Source organism: Leuciscus leuciscus (assembly GCF_965113295.1).
Source record: "Leuciscus leuciscus genome assembly, contig: HAP1_SCAFFOLD_632, whole genome shotgun sequence".
In the NCBI taxonomy this organism is placed as follows: Eukaryota; Metazoa; Chordata; class Actinopteri; order Cypriniformes; family Leuciscidae; genus Leuciscus; species Leuciscus leuciscus.
Genome location: NW_028118107.1, coordinates 1 through 11,183, shown reverse-complemented (window position 1 = coordinate 11,183; position 11,183 = coordinate 1). Strand labels below are relative to the sequence as shown.

At 35.2% G+C, this 11,183-nt stretch overlaps 2 protein-coding genes across 4 annotated transcripts; both read left to right on the top strand.

The window, feature by feature from the left end:
• The first annotated feature begins 57 nt into the window (after positions 1-57).
• Positions 58-4,085, top strand: LOC309491853 (S-acyl fatty acid synthase thioesterase, medium chain-like). 3 transcript variants are annotated; one of them, XM_082190875.1, is made up of 7 exons: positions 58-177; positions 544-677; positions 2,330-2,468; positions 2,622-2,721; positions 3,042-3,211; positions 3,315-3,397; positions 3,577-4,085. In XM_082190875.1, the coding sequence occupies exons 2-7, from the start codon at positions 548-550 to the stop codon at positions 3,717-3,719; spliced, it is 765 nt and encodes a 254-aa protein (XP_082047001.1). In that variant the 5' UTR covers positions 58-177; positions 544-547; the 3' UTR covers positions 3,720-4,085. The 3 variants fall into 3 exon arrangements, with proteins under 3 accessions (XP_082047001.1, XP_082047002.1, XP_082047003.1); XM_082190876.1 differs by having other exon boundaries at positions 87-186; XM_082190877.1 differs by lacking the exon at positions 58-177 and adding an exon at positions 193-378.
• A 124-nt stretch (positions 4,086-4,209) lies between these two features.
• LOC309491851 (tektin-2-like) lies at positions 4,210-11,178 on the top strand (the record flags this gene model as incomplete). Its single annotated transcript, XM_082190871.1, has 5 exons — positions 4,210-4,602; positions 5,703-5,870; positions 7,408-7,533; positions 8,582-8,787; positions 11,092-11,178. Coding segments are annotated over exons 2-5 (575 nt in total), but the record flags the coding sequence as incomplete, so codon positions are not given.
• Between the last annotated feature and the right edge of the window lie 5 nt (positions 11,179-11,183).

Here is an 11,183-nt window from a genome sequence, read left to right as displayed (position 1 = left end):
CTTATTTATTTTCACATTTAGTGTTCATCATTGTGTTAACCTCATTTTTTTATATATATATATTTGTATCAGTTTACAAAAAAAGTTGGTCTACAGATGGCAGCAGTGTGCTTAGCATGCATGTCATTTACCAGAGAGAGAAGAAGATAGTACTGGGATTTGTTCCGCACTGTACACGTGAGAACAGTAAATTAATTACTTTGTTCTATGATCTATAAAATAAAGAGGCATTCATTCAAATATGAAAGATTACATCATTAGGGCACAAAAAAATTGGCTACATTTCGAAATATGTAAATGCAGCTAGTATTGAGATCAGTACTTAACTCAAACTTTATGTAATACAATACTCTCTTCAGGTGAACAAGTGTAATGCAAGTGATAAGTGGTCTTGGTCAATAACTTTTTTCATGTTTTTTGTTTATCTTCCGTATTTGCCATCAGTCCATAGGCACTAATGATAGACATATTATTTATAGGTGTTTTATTTATTGACATTTTGCATAGGATTACTTATTCTTAATGCATGTCGTAATGTTTCAGAGGGATGGATAAAATCATAACCTGTTTCAACAAGTGCCCAGATGCTTCTGTCCGTCTCATCTGCTTTCCCTGGGCAGGTGGAGGCTCGATCCACTATGCTCGCTGGGCCAAAGCTCTCAACAGCTCTATTGAAGGTAAAGATGAATATATAGCCTAATAGAGATGCAGTGATGCAAAATTTCACCGCTTCTCCGCCGATAGCGAACTTTGAACGTTGAATAACTTTCGTGAGGTAAATGCAAAAAACATAGGGCCCATTATTCACAAGCTGTTTTATTGACTTCTTTCGAAACACTGATTAAACGATTACATGAGGCATAATACATTTCGGTAAGTTCTACTGTATTTTTAAGCATTTTGGTGTTCTTGCATCTACTTTTGTGCTGTAACTCAAGCACTAAAGTGGAAGCTACAGATCTGTCCCGTCACATTTAAGAGCGTCAAAACGCATGTTGTTGTTTGAATGTCGTGATAAAATGGACAGAATTTGAAAGCTGAGACTTTAATTCTTATCAGAATTAACAAAGCTCTTTGCGACTATAAAATGGGAGACATGCTACAAATAATGTTTAATATGGGGGAAAACAGCGGACCTGGCAACCCTGGCTTGAACATAGGGTCACATAGCTATGTGAAGATTTGGGGAAAGGCTCTTTACCCAAAAATGTAGGTTCACCCAAAAATGTAAATTCTTTCAGTTACTCACCCCCTAATGTCGTTCCAAACCCATACGAATTTTGTTCATCTTAGTAAGACAAATGAAGATATTTTTTATGGAATCTGAGAGATTTCTGTCCCTCCATTGATAGTCTACGCAACTACCACTTTGATGCTTCAAAAAGTTCATAAAGAGATCGTAAAACCAAACCATATGAATTGAGTGGCTTACTTTACTTCAAAATTTACTTTACGCTAATTGTCACATTAGCTTTTACAGCCCTAAATTCAACACAAGGGACATTTCTTCACACACAGAATGACACCCCTTTTGATTAACAGGATCTAATCGGCCCTGATCATTAGCTGTTTTTAAATACAGTGAAAGTTGAAATAATTGCTTTTATCAGATGATACCGAGTATTGGCCGCTACATCGGTGCATTCCATGTATATATAAATATATATATTAATACATTTAAAAATTTAAATGGTTAGTTCACCCAAAAATAAAAATTCTGTCATCATTTACTCCCATCAATAACGACTCACGTCGTTCCAAACCCGTGAGACTATTGTTCATCTTCGGAATACAAATGAAGATATTTGTAATGAAATCTGAGCGATTTCTGTTCCTTCATTGACAGCTGCGCAACTGCCAATATGAATTGAGTCGTTTAGTCCAAATTTTCTGAAGTGACATGATAACTTTATATGGTGAACAGATTGAATTTAGGCTTTGATTCACATATAAACATTTATCAATTCACACATCAGTTGTGATAAACAGAAGCTCAAGGATGTTCGCTTGACGTGTGAGAACCAATGAGGTTCATTCTCGTGTTACGCAGCACGTTTGAGCTTCTGCGAGAAGAACCAATGAGGTTTGTTCTCGCGCGTCATCAGGTTCGGTTGAGCTTCTGCTTATGTTCGCTGATCAATGTTTATATGTGAATAAAAGCTTAAATTAAAGGCTTAAAGAAAATTTAAATATCTTCATTTGATGAACTCAAGATGAATGCAAGTCTTACGGGTTTGGAACAACACGAGGGTGAGGAAATGAGGAGAATTTTCATTTTTGGATGAACTATCCCTAACCTAATTTATTTTAATTGTTCATATATTTTCAGTATACTCAGTTAGACTGCCAGGAAGAGAGGGGAGAGCCAAAGAACCATTTTTCCAAAATATGCAGGAAATCATTGATGAGGTCATAGGTGGGATACTTCCACAACTCAAAGAAAAACCATTTGCACTCTTCGGACATAGGTATGTGAGACTGTTGCTAAAGCTTACAGGAAATGGTGACAGGTTTTAAAAAGGTATATAATGTCCTGATCATGATGTTTAGGGCCAGGACAGTGACAGCAAAATAATGCAAACATATATATATATATATATATTATTACATTTTTCCTGTAGTTTTGGAGCTATGACCTGCTTTGCCTTTGCCGAGCATGTAAAGAAAGTCTACAATCTTGAGCCGATTCACATGTTTCTCTCTGGAGCTTCTGCACCATATGTAAGTGTGATTTGCTCTGCATTGTCATATCTGTCAAATGTGAATGGAATTATGAGAAAACTGCCAGAACCATTTGCCACATGAAAACAAACATGAAGCATGATCACCCCACAGATTATGTGAAACACAGTATCTTAAAAACCCCCAAAATGAACAGATTTCATAAAACAGTTACATAACATTGAGTGGTTAATCCATTAGATTTTTTGTCTTTGTTGATATTTTCATTTCTTTCTTTATTAATTTTTTTTTTTAATACTTGTATCATGTATAAATATATCTAAATGTATTTTTGGTAATAAAATGACATTTTCTGTAAGTCTGAGACTAGACTGAAGGCGCCAAAAAGAAGTGATTTGTCAGATCAAGAGTTTCTTATATGGGTAACTTCTATCGGAGGCACACCACCAGAGATACTGACCAATGCTGAGCTTGCCAAACTCTTCTTGCCTGCGTTGAAAGCAGACATCAGTGTATTGGACAACTATAGGTGGGTTTTTTAGAAGAAACAGACAAAGTATTTCCATAGTGTAAAAAACATCGGCATATGTGGCATAAGAACTTACATCTTTATAATATAATATGTTCGGCAGGTGCAGCAAACCATCAACACCTTTCCTATCATGTCCAGTATCATGTTTTGACGGAAAAGATGATGTACCCCACGACTTACAAGGCGAGTCTGGTTCAGTTTTTACAAACTAAAACAATGCAGCAACAGCATGCAAGCCGTCAACTCGGACCAAACTGGTTATTTGTTCAATGGAATAATAATCACATGTCATGAATTTATTATCATTCTACATGCTTTAGATTTATGTGTAAGTCTTGTATTGTGTCTCTTTTGCTTTATAGCTTGGAAAAACATGACGAGTGGTGACTTCACTGTGCAGATGCTTCCTGGACCTCACTTTTACTTGAAAGATGCAGCAAATGAAAAATATATACTGGACCACATCACAAAACATCTTGAGACAGCAGAGATGGACTATCTATGAAAACTCTCTTTCATTAATCTGACTGCAACCATGATAAATATATGCCATAATTAAATGTACTCTTAATTTATATTTACTAATTGAACACAGTTTGTTGTGATTGTGAAATATATATATATATATATATTTGAACAGACAGAGAGTAAACCAATTAATGCCAGAAGTAATCCATTCCATTAATTAAACACTGAAATGACCAATATATCATGATTATTATATACTGATAAACCTATGTATACAGATATAGTAATTTAAGAAGATAAAAAGCTGCCATAGGCCTATGAAAATAATTATCAGGTAATCAACCTCAAACCTGTAAAAATATATAGCTAAACTATTTGTATGAAATAAAACAGACTGATCCTGCTTCATGTTTTTTTAGTTTTTTTTTTTTAGTAGAGCAGCCAGGGGTTAAAAAATATTCTCGAAATGTTGGCAAAAAAATAATTGTCTTTTTTATTTTATTTTTTATTTCTATACATTTTCTAACAAAACATGTGAAAAATGCAAAAAAAAAAGTGTGTGGTAACTTCATAGACGGGTAACTTGCCACGGCGTTTTTGAGGTGTTCTGGGTGTTTTTCTTAAGCGTTGCTGTTCTACGGCGTTCACATCGGACCAAACTCCCAACTGATATTCGGTTCCATTTGCGATTCGGCAAAAGCACTTATTACTTGCAATAGCTGAGACGAGTGGTCGTAGAGTATGTTACGGTCATATGATGACACTGTCTCATTGAGTGAGTAATTGTTGAGCGTTACTATGCTATTTAAATTATTAAAAGAGCTGCGGTTGTGTCGCCCCGTTACCATGAGACCCGCTTACTGTGTTCCTGCACTCACAACAGCAGACAAACAGCACTCCTGAAAGTTTCATCCGTCTCGGTAAGTCAGATAAATGTTTGTGGCGGCTTACAAATGACATGTTGCCTATTCACTTTTTTTTTTCTCCAAGATTTTAACTATGAAGTCAAATGTTCATATTTTAGGTGCTGAATTCCAAGGTCTCCACCTAACTTTTTTCTTTGCAGTTTGCTGTGTGACAGTTCGATCTTTAAAAAGTACAAATATTCAATAGTCTCTCAATTACGAGATCATGCAAAGTAAAAGACGTTAGATGAAGTAGACTATATATCATGTCACTTCAGGACACATCTTGAAATCATTATGATTATAATCTGTTTTTAGCCTATATCTATATATAATCTTTAAAATGTGACACTGAAGACTGGAGTAATGGCTGATGAATTCAGCTTTGCATCACAGAAAATAATTATTTTTTAAAGTATATTCAAATAGAAAACCATTATTTTAAATTGTAATAATAATTCACAATATTAGGCAATTTTTTCTGTATTTTTGATGAAATAAATGCAGGCTTGATGAGCAAGCCTTCTTTTGAAAAGCTTCTTCTTTCAATAACATGCAAAATAGTCATGTTTCCAAACTTTTGACCGGCTTATTTATAAATGTATTGCTGTAAAAAAAAAAAAATACCACCAGTTTCACAACATTTTTATTATCATACACATACTTATCACAAAAAAATAAACAGTTAAATAGGAAAACAATATGTGGATGTACATTTGTAAAGACAGGAGAAGATAAAAACAAAATATTGGAGAAAAAAAGAATTTGGTGAATATTAAAGTCTTTATTTAGTGCTTTTTGAAAAGCACAAAGAGCGGGGTCATGAATTTATAGGTAACTTGTAATGCCTGTTGGTTTTGGTGACCCTGATATATGTCTGAAGCCGTTTATATAAAACCAAAATGTTTAGATTTCACCAGTGAATTTGATAAACATTTCTGACATTTTGTCCAATAATAATAATAATTTAAACTATACATTTTATTAATGTATTTCATGCATGAATAACATCAGAATGGTAAAACACAAACAGAACCTTTAGATTCAGATGGTTAACCATTTGCCTGTTTGCCAGAACAACTTTTGTGTTTGTCATCTTGTTTCTATGGGACCAGATACCAGCAAACATGGCCACCCTGAGCTCGAAGCCAAGCTTGCGTTACAGTGTGTCTGACTGGGCAACTAGCAATAAACAGATCTCAGATGCTGCTGAGCACAAGCGCAGTATTTCACACGAGATACGGCAGGCAGCAAGAGATCTGCGTAATGACACGGCCAATAAGGTAATGCATTAAAGATCAGGGTGGGAAGTTGTTTGAGAGGTAAACATTTTTTACTTTATTTTAAGGTCACATAGTTACATTGTACTTACTCAAATAAGGACTAATATTAATTAACTACATGCACTTATTACTATATTACAATTAGGGTTTGGTTTAGGGTTAGTTACTTGTAATTATGCATAATTTACTGTTAATACTATAGTGAGTACATGTAATGTGTAACTACATAACCTTAAAATAAAGTGTTACCAAAATTACCACTAATTACCACTTTATTTTACAGTGTCCCTGTTAAACATCTCACATTTACTTACTATAGTAATAACAGTAAATTATGCTTAATTACAAGCAATACTTAACCAAACCCTAACCCTAATTATGCCAAAAGTGTTCATTAAAGCCCCCTGTGGTGAAAATCAAGTTTTTAATTTTGTTAATTATGGAAGCATATCGGTAGCAATATTCAATTTGAAATGTAATATGCAAATGACAATGCAATATGTAAAATGACAATGCAATATGTAAAATGGAAATGCATTTCTGTATTTAAATTGACATTTTCCATTACATTTGGGCAACGTTTGGTGCAAAATGAAAATGAAAATTCTGTTATATAATTTACATTTGCCATTTCATGCACTAGTTTTAATATGTAAATTGAATACATATTTTAACGCTTTATAAGTTGCAAAATGAAAATGAAAATGTATTACAGAAATGATTAGATATGTTTAACATGTTGAAGCAAAAAATTTAGCAAAATTATCATTTAAATGTCATTTTTCTTAAATGCATTTACACTCACAGTTAAGACACTTGCGATTGCATTTTCATTAGATGTCCCGCAATGAATGTAGCAAAATTCAATGTGCAAATTGAAAATGCATTCCGAGCCGAGCCCGCCCCCTCCTACCCTGTCAATCACTGCGGGAAGTTTTAATTTTGCAACTTATAAAGCGTTAAAATATGTATTCAATTTACATATTGAAACTAGTGTTTGAAATGGCAAACGTAAATTACATAATACAATTTTACATATTGAATTGTCATTTTGCATATTACATTTCAAATTGAAAATTGCTACCCATATGCTTCCATAGTTTATATGCCATGTGGTGTTTTTAATGTGCTTTAAGACAAACCATTGCTGAGTATTTTCTCCCTAAAACTGCAGTGAACCAAAGACGCAGTTTGAAATCGCTGGTGTTTCTGACATCACAAACTACATTGTAACCAGTCACGTCAATATGTGATCATCAATGTGTGGATCTCTGAGCTGGTGTGAGCGAGTGGAGGCAGGGCCAATTTCCATATTCATAGAACCGCATACTAAATGAGGCAGGGGTGTAGTAACATTCAAGCTATTTTAAGGAAAAAAATGCTTAAATATGTAATTTTGGTATAAAATGATAAAATGATTGACTACAGGGGGGCTTTAATATTACTCAGTGCTTAAATATATAATTACACTGTAACAAAGACAACTTAAAATAAAGTTTAACCAACATATTCTTTGTTGTTTTTCTCACTTGATCAGACGAACTGGCAAGAGTATGACAGCAGCCGGCGACTGAGTGACAGAATCAATGACGTCGCACGCTGGAAGGAGAATCTGAAAGTCTGTGCACAGGAAGTGGATACAGAAATGGACGCACTAACCCTGGTGATTAATGTGTCCCTAAAAACATCTTTTTTTCCATCTATTGAAGTTATCTAATATGGCAAGCTGTTTTGACTTTTATTCATTCCATGGAAATGAGTTCTTGATATCAACAATTCAATTTTCAGTGGTTAAAATATTGATATCAGGAATTAGATTTCTACGAGTAACAATGGCAGTTTTTGAAATCAGGAATTACATTTCCATTGCACTGTAAAAAAAAAAAAAAAAAAAATGTGTTGCCTAAATTGTATAATCGTGTATAATCACCTTGGTTGTTTTAAGTCATTTCAACTTAAATTACATTAAATTGACATAATTTTTTTTTTTTACAATTTTTACAAAATGGCTTAGCTAATTTTTATGAGTTAAAGCGATGTAAAAGATGTTTTTATATCAAACTTATTCAACTTATTGATCATATAATGTTTTACAGTATAGTAAAAAATTTTATTCTTGATATCCACAATGACGTCATCACTCGCAGAAATAAGAATTCTTGCAAGAATTAAATTTCAACTAAAAACTATAATTCTTCATATCTGTAATTGTATTTTCCCTAGTTAAATGTTACCTTAGGCTGCCATTCAAATTCAATTGTTGATATCAAGAATTGATTTCTCACTAGTTGAAATTCCAATTTCACATAATCAGAAATACAATTCTTACCAGTAAAAATCATCATTTTTGATCTCAAGAATTACGTGGTTACTAGTACAAATGTTTTGCATAATCTTAAGTATCTAGACATACCTGAATGTCTTTACAACATTGAAAAAATGTTGGTGAAAATGTAGAAACAATTTTCATTCAGAAATTGCTGTAAAGAAACATCAAGTAACACATTGAATTAAACATGAAACTCTGAAATAGTCTTTTCTTGTAAAATGTACTCCAATAAAAGTTTTTTTTTACGGTGAAGAAATGTATTGTAAAAAAATATATAATGCAAAATACATAAATAATGCAATGTAAGAAAAATGTGTCTTCTAAAAAGACCAAAAAAAAAGAAATCTCAAGTGTATTCATGAAGCCATAAATCATTGCTAAGTCCAAGGAGGAGACAGAACGAGCCCTTGCAGCCACTGTTCTGCCACTTGAAGTCACTGTGGAGTGCTTGACCCTGAGGGAAGGTCGTCGTGGCAAGGAGCTGGTCAGTGACCCTGTAGAAGCTGAACTTAAGAAGGAAGTAGAGGTGATTGATGGAGCACAACGCAGCCTTCAGCAGTGCATCGATCAGGCCTTTGAACAGCTGTGGTAAGTATAGTACATACATCCAGATGGATATTAATTATTTTGAAGCACTCAATAGCAATCTGTTTTGCTTGTTTTTGTATGACCGTGGTCAGAATGATTTGACCCTTTGGTAAATATGATCAAAGATGGCTGTAAAAAATAAATCTGCATTGTACACTCACCTAAAGGATTATTAGGAACACCTGTTCAATTTCTCATTAATGCAATTATCTAATCAACCAATCACATGGCAGTTGCTTCAATGCATTTAGGGGTGTGGTCCTGGTCAAGACAATCTCCTGAACTCCAAACTGAATGTCAGAATGGGAAAGAAAGGTGATTTAAGCAATTTTGAGCGTGGCATGGTTGTTGGTGCCAGACGGGCCGGTCTGAGTATTTCACAATCTGCTCAGTTACTGGGATTTTCACGCACATCCATTTCTAGGGTTTACAAAGAATGGTGTGAAAAGGGAAAAACATCCAATATGCGGCAGTCCTGTGGGCGAAAATGCCTTGTTGATGCTAGAGGTCAGAGGAGAATGGGCCGACTGATTCAAGCTGATAGAAGAGCAACTTTGACTGAAATAACCACTCGTTACAACCGAGGTATGCAGCAAAGCATTTGTGAAGCCACAACACGCACAACCTTGAGGCGGATGGGCTACAACAGCAGAAGACCCCACCGGGTACCACTCATCTCCACTACAAATAGGAAAAAGAGGCTACAATTTGCACGAGCTCACCAAAATTGGACAGTTGAAGACTGGAAAAATGTTGCCTGGTCTGATGAGTCTCGATTTCTGTTGAGACATTCAGATGGTAGAGTCAGAATTTGGCGTAAACAGAATGAGAACATGGATCCATCATGCCTTGTTACCACTGTGCAGGCTGGTGGTGGTGGTGTAATGGTGTGGGGGATGTTCTCTTGGCACACTTTAGGCCCCTTAGTGCCAATTGGGCATCGTTTAAATGCCACGGCCTACCTGAGCATTGTTTCTGACCATGTCCATCCCTTTATGACCACCATGTACCCATCCTCTGATGGCTACTTCCAGCAGGATAATGCACCATGTCACAAAGCTCGAATCATTTCAAATTGGTTTCTTGAACATGACAATGAGTTCACTGTACTAAAATGGCCCCCACAGTCACCAGATCTCAACCCAATAGAGCATCTTTGGGATGTGGTGGAACGGGAGCTTCGTGCCCTGGATGTGCATCCCACAAATCTCCATCAACTGCAAGATGCTATCCTATCAATATGGGACAACATTTCTAAAGAATGCTTTCAGCACCTTGTTGAATCAATGCCACGTAGAATTAAGGCAGTTCTGAAGGCGAAAGGGGGTCAAACACAGTATTAGTATGGTGTTCCTAATAATCCTTTAGGTGAGTGTATATCCTTTTGATATTTTATTTAAAAGAAAATGCAAAAATCTAACCTTTTATTGAAGTAAAAGAATAGAAAGTGGGGGGAAAATCACATTATGAAATAAATGTTTTTCTCCAAAACACATTGGGAACAATTATTTACCCCTTTTTTTTTTTTTACATACTTTTTGCAACCTCCTTTTTCCAAGATAACAGCTCTGAGTCTTCTCCTATAATGCCTGATGAGTTTGGCGAACACCTGACAAGAGATCAGAGACCATTCCTCCACACAGAATCTCTCCAGATCCTTCAGATTCCCAGATCCATGTTGGCGCTTCTTCTCTTCAGTTCAGCCCACTCATTTTCTATAGGGTTCAGGTCTGGGGACTGGGATGGCCATTGCAGATGCTTGGTTTTGTGCTCAGTGACACATTTTTGTTTTGAATTTGATGTTTGTTTTTGGATCATTGTCCTGTTGGAAGAACCAAACATGGCCCGTTATAAGATTTCTAGCAGAGGTTGTCAGGTTTAGATTTTTATCTGTTGGTATTTGATCTAATCCATGATGCCATGTATCTGAACAACATGTCCAGGACCTCTGGTAGAAAATTAGGCCCACATCATTAAAGATACAGCAGAGTATTTCATTTTACACATGGGGTACTTTTTTATCCCTGTATGAACCAAACCCATATTAAGTGTTTGCTGCCAAAAAAACTTTTTTTGTTTTGTTTCATTTGACCAGAAAAGGTTAGATTTTCGTATATAAAAAAAAAAAAATATATATATATCAAAAGGATCAACAATGCAGAATAATTTTTTACAGCCATCTTTGATCATATTTACCAAGGGGGCAAATAATTCTGACCAGCACTGTACATCATATCTCACTTGATATTTGCCTGTTGATATGATGAAGATTAGGTGGTTTCTAATCTCGGCAGATCTTCTCAGTCGTCTACAGGAAGCACGGCAACAGCTGACCATTGACCTTCAGGATAAAATAGAGGCGCTTGATGTGGACATGTCATGCTTGTCTCTCACTA

Excerpts from the sequence above, each read along its gene's own strand:
- LOC309491853 (XM_082190875.1), top strand. The coding sequence starts at position 548 with ATGGATAAAATCATAACCTGTTTCAACAAGTGCCCAGATGCTTCTGTC. Across the intron at positions 678-2,329 it reads TCTCAACAGCTCTATTGAAG|TATACTCAGTTAGACTGCCA; the intron begins GTAAAGATGAAT and ends ATATATTTTCAG. Across the intron at positions 3,212-3,314 it reads AGTGTATTGGACAACTATAG|GTGCAGCAAACCATCAACAC; the intron begins GTGGGTTTTTTA and ends TATGTTCGGCAG.